Raw genomic sequence first — 21,807 nt, 5'->3', positions numbered from 1 at the left:
AAAAACAAAAAAACAAACCATCATATAGGGGTACATCACTAAAAAAAAGCTTGAGAACCACTGCTCTGAATCATACTGAAACACTTTTCAAAGTCACAAAAACGTTTCTGAGGTGGCAATAAATGACAAGAGTTTTGGATAAGCATAAGGGGTGGGAGCAAAAATAAAAAATCGATATATCAGGATTATTTGTTTGAAAATATCAAAATCCTGGTTCTTTGTAAAAATATTGTTGTTTTTTTCAAATTCAGAGTCTTAATTTCAGTTTTTGTTTAGTAACTGAATTAGCAAAAGTTACCACTTTTCTCCAGCAGAGGGTGAAATGTTTCTCTCTGACTCACGTGACGTGCATTGTATGGGAAAATATGGCTCCCAAATATAGTCTGTAGACATCATCATCATCATTATTTAGCTTTTTCACACAGTCTGGTGTTAAAGAAGCAAACTCAAAATCGCAAAAATGGTTAATATCGAAGAAACGCAATTTGAATTGAATCGGCAACCAAAAATCGTAAAAGAATCAAATTGCAAGAATAGCAAGTCGTCCCAGCCCTAATAAGCATGTGCTCTGGAATCTTGGTGAAAAGTGTTCATTTTCTCCACTGTACTCTCACGGGACAAGCATGGGTCTTAAGTAGGGGTGCATTGTTCACAATTGTCTGGCCAATCACCTATCACTGATCTTTAAAAAACCTGACCTGCCGATACTGATTTGGGCCGACACTGATTTTTTTTTTTTTTTTTTTATAACTGACAGCATATACCTTCAATGTTCCAATACTATTTTATTGAAAATCATTGAACGATACTTGTGAAACAATAAACTCTTTATGTTTTAACTTAAACAACCAATAAAGTGTCCTGAGTTTTAGGTCTCAGAACAAAAAGCAACTGGCTGGCTATCATAAGATCAGTTTCATATGTAAGGATGGGCCAATCACCTATCCCCAAAAGTTAAGGAAAGTGGCACTGATCAATCAGTGCATGTCTAGTCTTAAGTCTTGTGTTAATCAGATGACCTGCAACAAGCCTCTGTTTGGCCTCTATGACCTCCTTTCAGAAGAGCACTGCCTCTTTAACACGTCCCCTCTGTTGTCTCAAGATTGAGTGAAGAAGAAAAAAAAGAAATTCAGCAGCCCCAAAATGTCCAGTGCTACAGCTGCTAGCTAACTGGTCAACCACTGTCCCAAACAGGGCTTTGGGTCCAGTTGTAGTCCCAGTCAATGACCCTTCAAGATCCCCAGACTCAGCAGAATCTTTGGTCTGTGACTAAAATCTCTGTGAATTTACAATGTGAGAGGATGATGCTATCGAATGTTGTCCTTTAAAGGTGTTTTTAAAGGTGTTTTCAAAGTCTTGAAGTGTGTTAAAGCAACTTGAAAGTCTCTATTTTTGTACAGAAGAAGTTATAAGGAAAGCTCAGTCAGAGACTTTTTACTCATTATTGTGAAGCATTTACTCATTATTGTGGACTCTGGCAGATCCAGAGCTCCCTTGTGTGTTTTTGTAGTTTCAGGTGTCGCTTCATAATTGGGTCTTGATGGCGCCATCATTCCTGAGACAGCCTGTATGAAAAGGATTTATTTCAATGCTTAATAAGTTGCGTAGATGGATTTGTCACAAAAAAAGAGACAGATGAAGGACAGGAAGTTAAAAAACAATTACTGCCATTCCTGAGAGGAAAGCTTCAATGTAAATAATCAAGTATTCCAGTCTCGTGGAGGATGTGGAGGATGTGGAGTTGGATCACATGACAGCACTACGACCTTTCACTTAATTGAGAAGGATTCACTAATATTATGACGCTGTGCTTCAAGATCCAAACAAGGTTTGCTATGCCTCAAAGGGTTAATCTCTAAGACCGTTTAATTCCTCTTTAATTTGAGCACTAATTCCAAATCCTAATTGCTTTTCCACCAAACTCACTAGAGCTGAAAATACAACCAGTAGCGTGGGGCACAAACAGCTGGCCATTTCGCTCATGTGGTGCAAAATCATGGTAGGTTTGGTCTATCTGCTTCCTTAACCAGAGATAACATCTTCCTCTAAATTACAGGAAAGACAGAGACGAGAAAGAGAGATGGTTACAGCGATAAAGCTGTAATAGAGGGATAGATATGTGATGTAAAGATAGGAAGCAGAGGAGGAAATTGCAAAGCAAAAATAGAGAATAAAGGTGAGAAGAGAGGCAAGAGGGTTTCCAAAGACCACTAAAAGCAAGAGTACAAGAGGAAGTCAGGGAGCACGAGGGGGTGGATGGTGTAAGAGGATAATAACTCTCATCAGTGGAGGGGAGATAGAGGTTGAAAGAGAAGCAGTCATACAGAGGATAGAGAGCAAGAAGGAGAAGTAGAGGTGGAGAGGAAAGAGAAAAGGTTGAAACCTAGTGAATCTTGGGGGAAATGAAGAAGGGGACTCACAGAGTTCACACAAGAGCCTTTAATGGAGCCAGCGTTTTTCTGAGGACACCGTGAAATCATCCAAACTATTCAAAAAGGCAGAGAAGAAGAAGTCAAAACTGGCAGCATTGATTGGAGGATGGAAGGCCAGATCAAATGCAGCTTTTACTTAGATCACTGTTACTGCCTGATGGCCTGTGCATCCTGACGTGTAACTCTTACCCAGACACAAATAATGTCTGAAGGGCAAACAGTTAAACCTGAACAAGCCTGGCTACATCACTCCAAGCTGTCAGAAAGCAGCAACACTTTTTAAAGGTATGAGCTTCTGTTTGCACGTAAAGTCTTGTTTGTGTTGAACGGAGAACTCTTAAATGTCTTTATTTTTCTTTTAGCTGCTCCCAAAAACGTTCTTTCGTCCATCTTTTTTTTTTATTATCACTGTCCATCTCTTTATCTCACGTCCTCTGTCCTGCCTGTTAATGTGCAGGTGTCTGTCTCTAAGAGTCTGATTCTTCCTTTCAAATTTTCCCTCTTATAAAGAAATGTCCTCCTTCACCTACTGCCAAACTTTTGCTGATGGTCATTTTTTTATGTTCTGATGCTTTAAAACACACTGCATCCAGAAGTAACCCTTCATAATGACAATGCAATTATTATTTTTATTTTTTCTAATTTATAAAAAAAAAAACAAAAAAAAACATTTTGATATATTAAATGTACATAAATATTCACAGCCTTTGGCACAAAGCTCAAAATTCAGCTCAGGTGTACCCTGTCTTCACTGATCATCCTTGAGATGTTTCTACAGCTAAATTTGAATCCATGTGGTGAATTCAGTTGATTGGACATGATTTGGAAAGGCACACACCTGTCTATATCAGGTCTTACAAGTGACAGTGCATGTCAGAGCACAAATTCTGGGAAAGGTACAGAAACATTTCTGCTGTTTTAAAGGTCCCAGCGAGCGCAATAGTTTTTATCATCCATTAATGAAAGAAATGAAAGAAATTCAGAACCACCAGGACTCTTCTTCAAGCTTGCTGCTGTCTAAACTGAGTGACTTAAGGAGTATGGCCTTAGTTAGGGAGGTGACCATGAACCCGATGGTCACTCTGTCAGAGCTCCAGCGGTCCTCCGTGGAGAGAGGGGAACCTTCCAGAAGGATAACCATCTCTGCAGTAACCCACCAATCAGGCCTGTGTGGTAGAGTGTCCAGACAGAAGCCACTCCTCAGTGAAAAGCATATGGCAGCCTGTTTAGAGTTTGCCAAAAGGCACCTGAAGGACTCTCAGACCAGGAGAAACAAAACTCTCTCCTCTGATGAGACAGAGATTGAACTCTTTGGCGTGAATGCCAAACGTTGCCTTTCACCTTGCCAATAACATCTCTAGTGAAGCATGGTGGTGGCAGCATCATGCTGTGGGGATGTTTTTCAGCAGCAGGAACTAGGAGACCAGTCAGGATCAAGGGAATGAATTAATTCAGCAATGTACAGGGACATCCTGGATGATAACCTGATCCGGAGCGCTTTGGACCTCAGACTTGGGTGACGGCTCATCTTTCAGCAGGACAGCGAACACACAGTCGAGATATCAAAGGAGTGGCTTCAAGACAACTCTGTGAATGTCCTTGAGTGGCCCAGCAAGGGCCAAGACTTGAATCCATTAGAACATTTCTGGAGATATCTGAAAACGGTTGTGGAACGACACTCCCCATCCAACCTGACGATACTTGAGAGGTGCTGCAAAGAGGAATGGGCCAAACTGCCCAAAGATGGGTGTGTGAAGCTTCACATTCAATAGGACTGTAAAGGCTGCCAAGGGGGCATCAACAAAGTAGTGAGCAAAGGCTGTGAATTCTTATGTTAATGAGACGTCTTGATTTTTCTTATTTTTAATAAACTGATAAAAATGACTAGAACCAGAAGATCCAGATCTCTGTAGAAGGCTGTGTATTAACACAAGACCTCTTGGTTTTTTGTTCAACATGATTCTTTACAGGTAGGTACATCAGAATAATGCCAGTGGCCCCGGTGCAGCATTTCATGATAAATATTGATGGTCTGTAGATCAAGCTGGGCAAAACTCAGACATTTAAGGGAATTTTACAAAATCCCCCCAACAGACATAATTTTTTGACCAAAGAGGAGGACATATGGTCACCCTATATTGTATGGACACAGTGGAGTCACTATTGCATGTTGATTCATAAATGGTGGAGAGAGCAAACTAACACATAATCATAATGCTGAAGTTAGAAAGCGAATCTGAACCCTCCATTCTCATCATGATTAACACGAACATAACAGTTAGAGGCCCAGTGACAACCACCTGCTCACAAAATCCACGTCCAACCCACTGAAACATCTCTGTGCTCCTCTAACTCTGCTCGCCTCCATCATGCCATCTCTCCCCTTATGTGCCAATTCCTAATTATCCCCCCAGGCAAAACGGAGGGAAAAAGTCTCTTAAATCTTACTGAAACTGTTAGCAAACTCTCCAGGAGAGAGAAAGAGCAGAGAGAGAAAGAACCAGAGTCTCATCCTCTGTCCCCTTTGGGAGGGCAAATCGACTGTGAGAGAAGGCACTCAGCTGCTGGTTTTGATCTTGCACACTCATTTCCGAAGGCCGTTTTTAAAAAGACTGACCATAAAAGGGAAAGACTTGCTGTCAGAGTTGAGGAGAGGAGAGCGACAGGACATGGCAGAGCAGATGTTCTCGGTGTGCTGCAGAGATGGAACATGGGAGCTTTCTGCAGGAGTCACGCCATGTCGACATGTCGTCATCTGAGACCTTTTAGAAGGGAAGGACTATTCCACGGTGTCAAAGGTTTTACAGATGTTCACTACACCATGGTAGCTCTGTTCATCATCTTTTCATTGTGTGTGTAACGTCATGTGAATTAAACGTCAAGTTCTGCTCACGTTGAAGCTGGCTGAGCTTGTTTTCCTTTGATTTCGAACTGAATCCAGTTTATTTCTTATTAACAAGAGCTGAATATGATCAGATAGCTCACACTGTCGTGTAGTGTCTTGTTAAATTTGATTACCTAAACAAATTGAACTCTATTAGTCACAGGTTTATGTGGTGCTGAGCTGGAGCCCGGTGGCAGACAGTAACAAATGAAGCCGTTTCAAACTGATCCTGGCTGACGGTTTGATCAAATCTGCTGGTGAAAATTAACATCTGGTGGCCACGATAAGGCTTGTTCCCTGTTGGTCCCCGCTCTTTGAAGACTGTCACGCAGTGTCACATGTGAAGATCTGTTGTAATGCTTTAGAGAACCTTTGATATCTGCGTCCGTAGATGCAGAGTGTGATACTACGTCAGCTCAGCAAAGAGAGCCTCCTCTTTCTTTTTGGCATTTACAGAGGAATGGTGAATGGGCATCAACAAAAATGTGTTTGCTGCTTCACAAATTTTTTAATTAACTGAGAAATATTTGACATTGTGAAATATTCTTCTTTGCATATTTTGTTGTGCTTGTAGAAATGAAGTGCATACAGTCCTCTAAACATATTATTTTCACTCCTCCTCATTGGTACGGTAGGACACAGTGCAATGAAGTCTTCATGTCACCATATTTCCTTTTTATTTGGCAGAAAAAAACACAAATCAGCAACTTTCTAGTGCACATGAGCCCTTATCTAACTGCAAGTCATTAGTAGAAGAATTACGTCTTGGAATCAAGTTTCAGCTTTCATTAAATGGAACACTTTCACTCTTTATCCGAAGAAATTAGGGGTTGAAAGTCCCCAACCTTATTCAGATTTCACAGTTAACACTCCTGGTGTCAAACCATGCACATAATTCATTTTTTTTGCTAGGGTTTTTAGATCTCTGCTGCTGAGACTTCTTTCCCAGTGCCAAGTGAAGTGTACAAATTCATTTTGTTTTGACAGCTTCAAGAGGTTAGTGAGAAAATATGCTTTCAATTGCTGGATGGTTTTTCATTGTGGTGAAACTAAAACTGAAATATTCTTTTTGCAAAATGATTCATAACACCGACAAACCCTCTCAAGTATAGCGCTGCTCAACACCGTGGAATTTATATCTCAAATTGTGAACACGGGCGACGCTCTTCTTCGCTGTTTTTACAGTTTTGCTCAATGTGTGCTGGTGTAAGCACGCAGTAAGTAGTTTATAATGATATACTGGATGCGGGCTGTGACTGTATTTTGCATTTAGAGACAGATGTAGTGGGGATTCTTTGATGTTTTCGCCAGGTTTAAATCTGGAGGGCAGTGGGAGACGGAGGATTGAGATATTCCAGGAGCATCTCTGGATACTCTGCCCCGAGCAGCACCTGTCAGCTGCAGTGTTGTGATTCAACACACCAGCTGCTGCCAGGATGGAAAGAGAACGTATCACCTGGAGGGATGCCTCAGGAGTTTCTGTGGTCATATAAGTTTCCACAGGATGATCCAAGAAACATGCAAATTCTGCACGTATGCAAGGGGATCTGCCCTGACTGCTTCTTATTTACCTGGTGCTTCTTTTGATAATCTCTTTAGCTTTCAGGCTTCTACGAAGGGTTGGTTTCAGTGGCTGAGCCAAAGAAGCTAGGGGCAGTGCTGCAGTGGTTCAAACAGTTAATAAGAGTTTTTATTGTTCGGTAAATGTGAGGAATAAAAGAAACAAGACTGGAGAAATCTTGCGATTCAGAAGCAACTTTTCATGTGAAAGCTTGATATTTTCAGTTACCTTGTGCTTTGGGATCTGAGTTTCTTTTGTGCAACAAAAAGAAAAAGATGATATCATTTTAAGTACTTTACTTCAAGTGCTATCTTACAATTGTCCTTGGCTGTTATCTGCCTGCAGAGCTGGTGGGTATGTAAACTGACTTTAATCAAACTGTTTGGCTCTTTGCTTGAGTTTTAAACTGGGCCCGTAATTAGTCAGTAAAGGACGTGACTTGTAGAGGATGAATCAAAAGCTTAAATGGGTTAGAAAGGTATAAAATGTCACTTTAAACCTACACTTTAGATAAATGGCACTCTTTCTTGTTTTCTTTGAATAAACAGGCAATTAGGCCAACACAGCGTTGCAGCTTATTTTCCTAATTAAAGTTCATTATTTAAAGACCAACGAGTGTGCAAAGGAAGACCAAAGCACCGCGCTCCAAACACAATGTGCTTTTTGATACCGAACCCTCAACACCTGACACCGTATGCCGCACAAACAAATGTTACCTGGCAGTGACTGCATACTGAAGGGCACAGCAATTAGACCGCACATAGCCAAGGCTAATATATTTCTTGTTAATTGGTATCACAGACTGCATTCTGCTCAAAACAAAACCACATTCAAAGACTTTTGTCGTAGCTCGCTCTCATTTTAAACAAAGCCGAGTATCAGCTTGAAAAAAATGAAGAAAGCAGCTTTTGGAATGTCTGGTTGCCCTCGCTAATTAGGAGCTCTGTATATAGAAGCATGCTCCACTGAGGAGTAACTGCTATGCACACACACACACATGGACACACCAACACACACACACACATGAGCACACACAAAATGCTTTTCTATATTGTTTACAAATCCCCCTGAGATTAAACTTTGCAGCAGAACAATATCAGAACGCTGTGAAGACAAACACGGGTCCTCGGGGTCTGATTGTTAGAACAAGAGTTCCTCCAGTCGAGACATAAGAGCTGCTTGCACATTCTGCTCTCGTTTCAAGCTTTGCACTGACCACAGCTCCGTCTTCTGATTCTGGGGGAAGGTCTACGTCTCGCCATGCTCTGCAGAATCTGATAATGATGCATCCAGCCAAGACACCATCACAAATATCACATGAGCCTGACCTGATCTGAACCGCCTGAAAACTTCAGAAGTCACGGTGAGTTCACACTTTAAATGTTGGTTGGCCAACCATGTGCAATTTTATTCTGAGAGTCTGTACGTGAGATTAAATCATAAAGGATATCTGAAGGCCTGACTCAAAACAGAGAGGGAAAAAGTGTGATAAGTCAAACTGACTGAAGTAAGATGACCCATAAAACTCCAATAGATTAAAAAGTAAAAGGTGTAAAAGGATCTTAGAGCAATAAAAAGCTGTGTATTACATTAAACATTTTCTTCCCGCTGTTGTTAGTAGTTTAAACTAATCCAATAAAACCTTTTAGCTATTCATAAATCAGTCCAAAGCACGGCTTCAAATGGATTATTGCACTAATAATCTTGTGCTGAGCGCAGCACAGAGGCTACAAATGCCAGTAAAAGTGCTGATTTAACGTGCATTGATTTCAACAGTTACAAGTGAAAATGATTAGAGGCTTGTATCAAAGGTGTTTTATGGCTTTCATGATGACTCAGTCAATTGGAGCTGAACAAAAAGTGCAGTTTGAGATCATATTAGTCAACAACAAAAGAGGGAAGCGCTCCTTCTCCACAGTGCAAGCTCTGCTTTGTTAACAAGGCTGAGCCTGTGAAATTTTTGCCACAGACTTTTTTTTTTTTTTTCTGTTTTCTTCTCTCTTGTGTTAGACTTTAATGGTTGACTGTGAAAACAAACTGAAGAACAAAATCACTTTACTTCATCTTTTATAGACTGAATGTTTCTTGAAGGTGGACACTTTGCTTGAAGAAAGAAGTTATTCACTGAGTCAGATTCATCATAACGTCTAACAATAAGAGATAAGTTTCTTTGGTTTCTTGTGGATTATAAATCACAGCATAAAGTAAGGCAACAGATAAATCCTCCTAAAGATTCTGTTTGTGAAAATAAGCTGGAAGAGGAAACGTTTTGGATTATAGCTCTGAATGTTACATGCTTGTTTTTCCATCCAAACATTATTGAGGATGTAGACCTTTTAAATTTACCATCTTTTAACAGTTATCACACACGAGTCTAAGGCCTGGACCACACGAGTATGGATATATTCTCAAACGCACATTTTTCTGTCCAATTGCCCAACCCACATAAACAGATATTTTTTAAAAACAGATGAAAAAGTGAAGAAATAAAAAAATATCAGTCGAGTGGATCCGTGTAGCGGTGTTAAACGGAGCTGGTGTTAACGTGATGACGTCAAGCGCCTAGCAACAAGTCACTGTTGCAACGGTTGCCAACAACAAGAACAATGGCCGACATTTACAGTTCTATTTCTGTGCTCTTTGCACTTTTTCCCTCATCACAGCTCTACAAATGAATGTAATGTTGTTGATAATGATGTTGTTGATGTTAATAAGGTAACAAGCCCACCTCATCGTCCATCCACATAATAGACTCAATTTTATTTGTTTTTTTCGCCATCTCTTTACTTCGTTGACTGCTTCTTCTTCCTGTTTTTGACTGTGCATGCTCATAACGTTCTTCTTCTATGGTTTTCACATTTTGCTAACCTGCCACTTATCAGCCAGGCATGGCATTGCAGGCTTCAGAGGCCATTGTTTTCAGTTTTGCCTCTTGATATGCACAGAGATATTTCTGTGGTGTGGACATAGATTTTTTTTTTTTTTAAAAAGGTCCCGTATTATGCAAAAATCACTTTACTAAGTCTATTAGTGAAATTTGTGGGTCTTTGGCTTTCCTCCCAGCCCACAAACTGTGACATTCAATGACAAAACCTGTACTTAGTGCTTGTAAATGTAAAATCCTGACCTAAAACAAGTTTTTTTTTTTATTTTGGGGATTTGCCAGCGTCAGCAATTCCCTTTTTTGACCAACCAGGAGCAAGTCTGACCTGATTGATCCACCAGAGCAGATACCCCCGAACCCCCTCCCCACCCACTCCCCTCCCTAGTTGAAGAGCCATCACTGCTTTGTTTTTGGCTGTAAACAGCCACATAGTTCCATGCATAAGCTTCTCATCTCTGAAGAAGACAAGACTGAGTGGCTAGAGTTCATTTATCAAGGAAATGTGCCAGCTACACTCAGTAAAACTGTGCAGGTGTGAGCTAGTCACTTAACGGCCGGCTGCTTTTCCAACTTTGGACAGTACAACAGAGGGCTAGTGAATAGACTGGTCCTGAATCCAGGCACATTACCAACCACCCGCCAACTAACCTCGGACCCTGGAAATGTGAGTATTTTAAATGCTGTGTGCTGTGGAGCAGATGTAAGAGCTTTTCCTCAGTGCCCCCCCTGTCTCTGTGTTAGCTTCAGGATGCTAACTTTAGCTGCAGTTAGCCTGTTGTTTTAGCCTTTAATTGTACGGTAAACGAGCTTTGCTGTTTTCTAAACATTGTGTACTTGGAGCTCGTGGAGCCGCTCTCAGTGATGCGTAAGAGCGGGGCGGTATCAGCGGTGGCTCATTTACATATGAAGGTCACGCCCACTAAATCAGACCGCTCTGAACAGAGGGGCTATGAGAGCCTGGAAACAATGCTGCTGTGCTTGATTTATTGGCTTTTTGGACCAAAACATGTTTCTACCATTTCATGAAGACATCAATGATCCATATAAAACTGCATAAAAGGAGCATAATATGGGACCTTTAACAAAGGACAAAGATATCCAGTCAAAAAAATATCCATATACATGTGGTCCAGGCCTAAATAATCTTACCTGGTTTGGAGCCTTCAGCCACAGAGCCGTTGTAGACCTGATTCTGAAACTCAGGTCTGTTGTCGTTCATGTCAATCACGTAGATGTACAGATCGATTGGATTCTCCACCTGGTTTCCGTTCATGTCGACGGCATGGGCTCGCAGCTGTGGATATAGACAGGGAAGGAACAAATCATTAACATTCTCTGTTAGTTATGAGCTTGGATCTAAATTCTGAATGTAGCCTGACTGACAACAGGCCGCTTGCTTGATTGATATGAAACGCTGCTGTCTGACTGTCTGGATGAGAACTCAACACATAGAACAACTTTGACTCTGCTAATTGGCAACTTCATTCAGCGAGCAAATGTTCTGTTCCCTGTTTGCCAACAGGGCACAAGTATCCTGTTGGCATCTTGGCATAGATTATAACAACACAGAACAGGGCTGCGTAGTGAAATGTTCCAGACACACAAACAACACCTATTTGGTTGTTAGCACAGCCAGAGGCCTGAGAAATATCAGGGAGGTGTTGCTGCTCAAGCTGTGGCTCTTTTTTTCTGAAAGGGGGGAAGCGTGCCTCGGTTTGGTTGGACAAAGCCCGCCATTTGGAAGGGTGTAGCGGCTGATGAGCTGTTCCTTCTGAATTCACAGTGGGAGAATGGAGGAAAGGAATAAATGAAAAAGGCAGTGCAGGATAAGGCACATGAGATGGGAAGGAGAGGAGCAGAGTGACAGAGCCTTGTGCAAGTAAATGAGAGATGAAAACACAAAGAGGCAGTGTGGGGGTGTGGGGGCTCGAACAGGGAGGACTGACAAAAGCAATCATCATCTACAGTGGGATGTCTTAATCTCCACCGCTGCTGCTACACACCCTCCTCTCCCCACCAATCCTCGCTAATGATATCTAACATAACGCAAAGCTTTGTAATAGCCCTGCAACCAAAGCTGCTCTGTTCACTGTGACTTACATTACCTTCATTCAATCGCCCAGAAATTCATATCCTCTGCAGAAATGTTATTCAATCACAGTGTGGCTTGGTGAGGGGAGCGGTTTCCTTATTCTGGCTACAAGTGACACACTGGCAGCAAACAATTTTGTCGGCAACAACACAGTGGAGGAGGATCTGCCTGCCAGCCTATTCACTGGGAGTCGTGATGTTTTGTTGGGTGACATGAGAGACTCAATGGCGGCACCTGTCTTCACCGAAACACAACTAATCATGTCAGCTTTTGTGCCTGCCTGTCAAGGATGTATCAAAACATGCCCAGACGCTCATCCAAATAGTGATTCATACACGTGTTTACGCATATTAACACGGACGCTTTCACAAGCACACAGACACACACTGAGAAGACATACACAGCCAATCAAAAGAGGCCTCTTTAGCCACTTAATGATCCTCAAGATGCTAGTTTTCCATTGGCTGGAGTACAGCAAACAAACATGGAGAGGAGACCCAACAAACAAACAAGCCCAATCTGTTTTCTCAGCTGTGAACACTGCACACTGAGGGATGTGTGCCTGTGATTTGTGTGACTCTTTCACTGCATGGGTGTGTGTGTGTGTGTGTGTGCAAATGAATGGTAATGACTGTGGCTTCTTCTCTTTGTTAAACTGAGCATTTTTGTGTGTGTATATGTGTTCTCTTTTGTGCTTTTGGGTTGGAGCGTGTTTTTTCCAGCACATTTTCTCAGACTTCTGTAATGTAAATATTTCTATGCTCACATCTGTGTGTATGTGTGTGTGTGTGTGCCTGCGTGTGTCTCCTTTTGTGTGCACCATGTGGAATTGAAAATGTGATCTGAGGGCCAGGAGGAGCGTGTGCTCTATGCAGACAGCAAACCAGTGTCTGTGAGGCTGCATCAGTATTCTGCACCGGGAGCTTTAGTATGACTGGACCAAACTCTGAGGAGAAATATAGTTTTATGTAGGTCTCCAAAATAGGTCTCCTTTGCTAAAATATTTAACCACCTTTCTCACAACAGAAATGCTTCAACAGTTCTCTCTGTGTGCTGTTTTTACTTTTTCTGCATAAACGTTTTGGCTACTGCCGCTAAAGCCAACAACCTCTCAGCTCAAAACCTTGAACATGTTCCACTAAAACTTACTTTATCTTTTGCACTTATCACACAGGGTGGCAGTTTTGTAGATGGCACATTCAAGGTAGACACAAAACCAGCTGTGTATGGAAAAAAAAAAAAATCTTTTAACTGCACATTAAAAGGCTGATGTTTCCTGATAGGATTTAAAATGATTTGACAACATGCCAACAGAAAATGTTTGATGTGTTTTGGGTTTTTTTTTGTTGCCACAGACTGCCAACGTGTGACAAAACCATCGTAGATTAACTCAGGAAACAGCAATGTGTGCGCACAGGATTGGCCTGTAAGTGTATTTCTACAGCAGGGGCTCGTCAGTCTACGGGCCGTGTGATGCTGTTGAAGCAGTGACCCCATCCTTGAAGAACAACAATCAGTGAGTACCACATGCTTAAGAGGAAAGGATAGCAAACAGCGGGGTGTGCTGCCTTACATACTGTCAGGGACGCAAAAATTCAATTAGGCATGCCTTGATTAACTGGCTACGGTTATGCAAGCCTCAGTGAGTAAATGTGTGAGTGTAAATGGAGGAGCAGTACCCCCAAAGTCCTGTAAAGGGGACCGCCTACGCTAATAGATGTACCATTTCTTTGGAAGGCAGGATACAGGTTTGGATGGTAATCTTAGATGAACATTTAACTTGTTTTCTACAGATCACGTGATGTCAGCAGACCCTCCCTCTGTCAGCTTTATGATGCTCCCAAGAAACTGGGTTCATATAATCAGGTCAATAATCAGGGCCATATCAGGACATAAGATGTCATAGACTTCAGGTCTTGGAATAAAAGCTGTCATCACTTCATCATCCTCGATAGCAGACTAGAAGGACAAGACCACCCCAGTTCAGTACATGCTCGTGGTGCTTATGCAGACCTATCGAGTAAATAACAGAAAACCCAACATCATGATAAATCCTCCTGTGAGGAACTCCTGGTTTGTGTTGATTTTGGTGCCCCCATGGAAAAAAGTTGCCTCTGTTAAAGTGTTTTTTTTTAACTATAAACCCTCCTCCTGCTTTCTTTGAACTCACATTGAAAGTCTCTGACAGAGTCAATCTGAAAAAGGCTTTTTCAGCAATGTGCAGCCAACCAATTTGTCCAACGCCTACTGTCTGCCAGTGGTAGACCTAAAAAATAACTATATGGAAATATTCAATCTTTTCACTGGTGGCTGTGTGTGCTTTGTGGTTCATCCCAGTCTTAACCAGCTAAAAATCCTCATGAAAACTCTGAGATGGACTGACCAAGAACGTGGGTTACTTCACGTGACCAAATGGCTATGATCTGAGTAACAAGATGTATTCATAGGCACAAAAATTGCTGCACCACCAGCAGGTCATGAACCACGCATACACTGAAAACACACCAAACAAATTCACTGTCCACTAAAGTGTATTCAGAAATATATTCAAAAAATCATTTTGTATCTGCTCAATTCTCCTCTTGCCCCGTGGATTCAAAGGAGATCTGTCTGACAAAACTGAAGCTCAGGCTAACACCCACTCTCCTCACCTCACAGATCACTTCCCCTGGTGCTTTTCTGTCAAAAACAGCAGCCTTGTCTCTCTTTTCACTTGAACCCAAAACTAACAAGCAAAGTTTGGCCTCCGAGAGCACAGCAGCGCTCGGAACTACATGTCAAGTTGAAAGAAAGTAAGCAATGGACTAAATTTCCCCTGGGCCACACCATGGATACATTCTCCTACACCAGATCCTTCATCTCATGACAAACTGCATGGATACATGAGGGAATAAATTAAGTATGTACATATACTGATGCTGATAATGAGCATAAGTTGGAATTAGCTTCAGAATCTGAATCAAAAAGCTAATGGGCTGTGATAGGCTAATGTTTTCAACTAGCCGGGTCTTCCTGTGGGAAATCATCAACATCACACGCATAAAATGTTAGATGCTTTACATCCAACACTCAGTCACTGCAAAGTTATAACATTTTATCTCCAGAGAAGGCCGTTGAAGCCCTGTGTTGGCTTTCATGTAAAAGATATGAAACTCTTAGCATTATGCTTTTTATCACAAACTATCAGCACTAGCGTTTGGAACAATGTGCTTTTCTCCCAATTCACTTCTTTACAATTTTTGGGATGCTGATTCCATTTAATGTGCAATTCTTCAATATTGCACAATTTTTGCGTTTTTTAATTTGCTTCTTTTAACACCTAGCTGTGTGCAAAAGCTAATAATGATGATGATGATGGTATCCATAAACTGTACCAGGACCCCTGTTGTCCTAAAAATCACGTCACATCTGGGTCAGTTTTTAGGATTTGTTTAAGAGATCTGATATCGCGTAACTAGATAGTTGAAGAAAAACATTAAACTCTCTGCTGGAGGAGAGGAGTAACTTTTTTTCAAGCTTTTAGACGAGGACTAAAATAAAGGGTTCAAATTTGAAAAAAAAAAGAAGATATATATATATATATATTAGAGGTAGACCGATATATCGGCCGGCCGATATATCGGGCCGATATTTGGACATTTGTCTCTATCGGCCATCGGCCGTATTTTCTTTTAAAAAGTCGATTTTTGATCCGTTGTATAAAATGACGCAACTTTTGATCAGGCACAAAAAAGATGAGCACCTCAAACTCGTGGAACCACTTGGATACATTACATACTTTTGTTCAAATTATATTAGTAAGTTTAAATTTCTTTTTTGACATTTTAAGAAAAGTGTGAATGTTTACTACTGCTCGTTACATTGTGTGTTTACTCAGACAAAATATTTCATTGTTTTGAAAGCTGAATAAATGTTCAGAGGACTGGACACAACTTGTTGTAATAGATTTTTTTTAGTTGCTCAGAAATGGCTGCGTTTCACAAAAATGTGATAAATATATATTTATTTAACAATCGGCCTGAATATCAAATTGGAAAAATCAGCTATGCATATCGGCATCGGCTGCTCAAATTTGGAAAGCATCGGTATCGGCATCGGCCCCCAAAAAACCCATATCGGTCGACCTCTAATATATATACACACACACACTGCAAATAAAAAATAAATATGAATATATTTGTAAAACATTTTCTCCCACCCTTTATCAGCACTCTGTATCAGCTTCTATTCAAAGCTCAATAGTTCCTGGTTTTCAAACTAAAGAAAATGAAACTTCAGTATGTCCGAAGTATGTTCTCCATTCAGCCAAACATGCTGTTTTCACAACAGGCAGTGTGGAGTATGAGCTGTTTACTGGGCCACTATCCTTTCCCAGGGACCAATAACCAGCTTGTTTTATTGATCCCATTTTGCTGGTTGAGTGTGTAAGAGCAGGTATGGTGAGACAAGACACAGTGGTGTCTTGAGCCTGAACATAGCAAGCGGAGTAACAAGAGGCTCATCTAAAACTTAATGGATCACTCACAGAAGTACGAGACAAAGCCATCAAGAAGACAATTACCCAGAGCTTTGTGTTTGTTTACAGTCATTTCACAAAGTGTATTGTTGTTTATTTTGTTGCATAATGCTGAAAGTGCACACTGATTCACTCTCCTTTATTCTATATTTCCTCAGAGACAGCAGTGTGTTTTTGAATTAGCCCTATCAGCAGCGCAGCCATCCGTCATGCTGACAGGCACGTGGGTGCTGGGAGTCTGACACCAGTGCTCACCTTGAGTGGAGGTGTTAGTCTTTGCTGATATAAATTGAAACCTGTAATGTGGGTATATGAACCAGCGGCCCTCAGTTAACACCAGTCTCATGTGGTCTGAATATTTAATTTACACTCTTGCAAAGCTGTTTAACCTGAGCTTCCAGAGGGGCCAGTCATGAACCCAACTCTATTGCCTTCTGTGTGTGTGTGTGTGTGTGTGTGTGTGGGTTTGCTTGTGGGGAATCTTATAGGCCATACACGAGCTAACCATACTGCTGTCAGTCTGAACCTTTGAGCATCCCAGCTGTGATGCGCTTCAGGTGAGTGCGCAGCAATGTTTGGGGGTGGTGAAGTAAAACAGCAGCACACAAAGGAACGAGGGAGCACATGCAGGAAGGAAGAGAGACGGGGAAAAGAGAGGCCAAGTTTATGGTATAAACACACTTCAAATATGAATCAGCATTCAGGACTGGTGCCCACACAAATCTTCGCAGGCACACAAACATGCACGCACAGACTTGAAGCTGCACCTGCTCATTAACTCCCAACAACAGTTTTCCTGCACTCTTCCTCAGCTCTGTCTTTTTCACTCCGTTCTATCCATCCTACGCTGCTCTGTGCAGCTAAACTTCAATCTAAATGACAGCTCAAGTGGCTGTGTGTTTTGCCAAGGCATTCATTATTTCATTTCAGGCTTCTGCATCAATCAGAGCCTGGAGAGGCTGCTGTGAAAACCTTGTACAGCATCTAAAAACAGAACTACAAATCACCGGGTGAGGCCCAACTTGTGGTGGACGGGCCACATTAGGGAGCTGAGGCAGAGAAGGTGGAGGTAGAATTTAAAAGAAAAGGCACTTTTTCCACGGGGGGAGATAATGAGACTGATGAAAATGGAGCTAAAGGAAAAACAGATACAGAGAATAAAAACTGAATTCTTTCTTACATGAAATGAGGCTCTCTCCTCCCGGTCCAGGGGTTGAGTGACAAACATGTTGCCGCTGATGGGATCAATGTTGTAGATCCCACTCGGGGGCTGATCAGCGCCTGCTCCTGTGATGCTGTAGCGGATTCCAACATCTTTGTCTTGATCTGAGCGAATCTAGGGACACAACCAGATAAACAAGCTTAAAAAAGAGGAAAAGATGTTTGGGGGTTTTTGCTTGCAATGAGAAGCATGAAATGCTCTGTACAGAGTAACATAAAAGCACATTGAGAAGTACAGGCAAAAGTTTCAGAGTGTACAAGGGATGATATTTGTTAGATCGGTTGATAACAACATTTCTACAGAAAGCTTTCTTGTAAGCCTGAAGGGGAAAACAGAAAACCAAGCAATGTGCAGAATTGGAAAAAAAGGATCTGGCCTAACCTGATAACTTTTTGACCTTTTAAACATTTACAGCAGCTTTCAGCAAAATTGAAAGTAAAAGAGCCTCACTGCTAGTTGATGCTAGTCATTGTGATTGTGATTGTGACGGCTGGCCAAATGATGTAAAAAAGCTTTACGTTGTTATTCCAAATCAAGTCTGACTGGAGTCTTATACCTGTTTCACCTTTAATACTTGGACTGTTATTTCACACACAACCCAAACTGTGACATTACAAGAGTGATCTATTTTACCTTGAACAAGTTTGGATGAGCAGCCCCACTGCTACAGCAATAAAAATATCAATACTTTTGTTCTGCGCCTTACAGAGTTAAAGAAGATAGAGGAAGATGAGATTGTCTCCTTGTTGTATTGATTTTGAATGGGTGCTTAGGATACTACTGTCTCACCAGACAATGCTGCAGCAGCATTAATATGATGTTACACAAATTGGTGGTCTAATAATGTTACGAGTACCAGAGACAGAAAAGCTGGTTCCTCCAAACAACTGAAACTCTCATCATTCCGTCATCGATTTAATCATAATAGTATTTGCAAAAACATTAATAAGAATTAAAAAAGGGTATAAAATGAAAACAATGAAAAACAGCTTCTTTGAGAGAGATGACTGGCTAAATATCAACATAGTTAGCCTCTGGTGTTATCAGGAAACAAGAGGAAACATTTGCCCACGAACTGAGAAATTGTTTGGTGACATAGCCCAACCATTAAGTTTTTTGACTAATTTTTTTTAACAGATTGAACAAAAAAAAATTGAGACAGTGCAATGCTAACCATGCTCACATATTTGCATTGTATTGTCTATTTTTTTTCTTTTTTTTTGACTGGGATGGCTTGTATTTGTGTCTGCAAAATTCTAAAATGTTGCTGGCAACACATTTTGGGCAGTTTGTTCAAGTAGATTTGAGTTTTAAAAAAACAAACAAACAAAAAAACAGTTTACCGACCAACATAAAGTATTTTGCACACTCTATGGGAAGGAGTTTTCTTTTCTGCTAGCACTTTGGCTAATGTGTCACCCAGCTTAGCAGCTAGCTTGCTTGGGGCCTCAGTAAATCTACTTTGGACAAATTGACACAATTTCCAAGTGGACTGCAACAAACTCCAGACCCATTAACATCATTGAGGACATAAGGGTTTACAGATGTTTTGCAAGTTGCCTCCCAAGATGCACTAAATACAGCTCCATCGAAAAACACAAAGCTTTTTGTCAACATGAACTGTTAAAGGGGTCGAACAAAAACTTAAAGGGCAAAAAAAATATTTCCTGCTTGAATTTGTTTGCTCATGCAAAATGAAACATGATTAATAACCACAGCAACCCTGTGATTAATCTGATTTAAAAAATAGTCTTTACTCAAAACAAGATTCAGTCAATTGTAGTATTTCTATAGATTCTATCCATCTATAGACTTTGCTGAGCCCAAGGACTTTGTGTGAATAATCATAATTTATCACAGATTAGACATTTGATTAACTAATAAAACTTTTTTTTTTCTAATTTGGTCTTTTAATCACTTGACAACACTACTTCATGTCTATTTTGCCTTTAACTTTGTCTGCACCCCCCACAGGTTGTGATCACCAGCTACTCCTGAAGTCTGGGAGCATCTGACTGAAATCACACATCCCAAAAAAAAGTAAATATACCAAACAGAAAATGCTTTAAGCCCCTACTTGCAACACAACCCAAATAGTTTATTTAACAAATAGTTTATCTCTCAAAATGCATTCATAGTTTAGGATTTGGGGCAGAATCTTAGCTTGTCAATCACTTATCACGGAGGGCGTGGTCATTCCAGGACCTGCTGCTGCTTGTTTGAAATGTTGCTGTGCTAATCTAAGCTGCTCTTGGTTCCTCTTCTCAGATAAAAGTTATTTTTGCATTTCATTGGGAATCAAGAGTGGAGAGGCACAGAGTCCAAGTGTACTGAAGGCCAGTGTAAAGTTTCCACAGATATTGATGGTTTGGGAGGTCATGTATTCTGCTGGTGTTGGCCCTGAAGTCAAGAGTCAACTCAGACATTTACCAGGAAATTTTAGAGCACTTCATGCTTCTCGATGTTGCTGATTTCATCTACCAGCAGAACTTGACACCTGCCCATCCCACCAAAAGCACCAAAAGTTGGTTGAAAGACCATAATATCACTGTGCTTCATCAGCCAGAAAACTCGTTAGCCCTGAAACTCTATCTATTGTGGATGCAGCTATAAAAGCAACCTGGGCTTCCATAACACACAGAACAGGCTGACTGCACTGATGCAGTAATTCATGCAGAAGGAGCCCTAACCAGGTACCAACTGCATTCAAATGAATCTGCTTTTCAGAGGGCTAACACTTCTGTATCAAAATACTTTTAATTGGTCTCATGCAATGTTCTTATTTTATGTGATCCTTACTTTTTTTAAAAACTGTCTGTCAAAATCATCCCAGTTAAAATGAATTAATGTTAAAAACGTTTCACTCTGTGTGTAATGAATCACTATAAATTATGACTTTCACTTTTTGAATTGAAACACTGATTTGAGTTCACTTTTCCACAATATATTCTTATTTATTCAGACAAACCTGTAAAAGTAAATGATGATCTTGAGACTTTCAGTTCAATTATTTTGTACATGAATTAAGACAAATGCTATACACAGAACTTAACTTGAACAATAATGTTTGTTTTGTGTAGGCCAAAATTCAGAGGAAGACAAAGATGGGAGAGATGTGCATGAGCATCATTAAGTCTTGGTCTACACTTTCAACATTAGTGAAGAATAAATAATTCTTTGTTTGATTCATTCTGAGGTATAATGCATGGTAGACTTTCACAGACAGTTCACAAAACAAAATATGTGTCGAGTTTTACTGATACAGAGGATTTTGTTGGGGCAGAATTCAATCTTTTTCTCCTTCTCATAAATTAACTCATGACCACAGCAGTGAATCTAATAAACAGTGTCAGCTTCAGGGCTGTCATAAAATGACTACAAAATAGCCACCTACTTGGAATAGTTGCACCTGTATCAGCGGGCTCGTTTCTTGTTAACACCCTGATTGACAGGAGGCGTTCAATAAAATGAAAGAAGGAGACGACTCCTGTGGAGTCATTTTGTGCATTCATGTACCTCAGACCAGGATGATGTGACTTCAAGAGCCAAATATCTCATATCATCTTTTCTGTAACCTTGCCCTCTGTTTCTGAACATAACAGTGCTTTGACTCCTTTTTCCACTGGGACTGAACCATCACTATGGTTACAAGTCTGAGAGAATAATCACAGAGTCAAATGGAGTAAAAGGAAGGCTTGGCTTTTTTTTCTCTCTATCTTTCTCTTCCCCTCCTCTGCAATTTTCCTGGTCTGTGGGGCTGCAGATCATGCATGAAAATGAAATTACTCCATCCATTCAGCAGTGACGGCGGCTTCTGCATAAAACATCTCTCTGTTTGAACATGATACCCTCTCTCTTAATTTCCGACGTGGTCCTCCCACACAAATGCTGTAGCACTCTGCTGCAAGCTTTCACAGCTGCAATTTTCATTTCCTGAGCTCCCTTCACACATGATCCATGTATGAAGCCTGCAGGTGTAATGTGCAGCATTGTAGAGCTCCGATCAATCAGTAATGTAATCACTGTAGCATGACAATGATCCTGTTCAACTAATTACATTTATTATTCAAGACTGCCGACCAAAGAAGGACCAAATCAAGGCATAAATAATGCTATTATTTGATCATTCACCCCCATCATTATCATCATCATCATCAGTGTCATTCTGCTGAATTACACATTGATAATATGGCATAAAACAGACACATTGCACATT

At 40.7% G+C, this 21,807-nt stretch overlaps 1 protein-coding gene across 2 annotated transcripts in view; it reads right to left on the bottom strand.

Moving 5' to 3' along the window:
- Positions 1-21,807, bottom strand: part of cdh4 (cadherin 4, type 1, R-cadherin (retinal)) — a 247,630-nt gene that overhangs the window by 42,857 nt on the left and 182,966 nt on the right. For both annotated transcript variants that reach the window (XM_074670730.1, XM_074670739.1), the window contains exons 6-7: positions 17,550-17,705; positions 10,911-11,055 (exon numbers count right to left, since the gene is read on the bottom strand). In XM_074670730.1, coding sequence (XP_074526831.1) covers positions 10,911-11,055; positions 17,550-17,705 — 301 coding nt within the window. The remainder of the gene's footprint in view (positions 1-10,910; positions 11,056-17,549; positions 17,706-21,807) is intronic.

This window comes from Halichoeres trimaculatus, unplaced genomic scaffold (assembly GCF_033239565.1).
Source record: "Halichoeres trimaculatus isolate MK-OKI-2021-1 unplaced genomic scaffold, fHalTri1.1 fHalTri1_scaffold_1, whole genome shotgun sequence".
In the NCBI taxonomy this organism is placed as follows: domain Eukaryota; kingdom Metazoa; phylum Chordata; class Actinopteri; order Labriformes; family Labridae; genus Halichoeres; species Halichoeres trimaculatus.
Note: the sequence above shows the minus strand (reverse complement) of the source record. Positions and strands in the feature narration are given on the sequence as shown.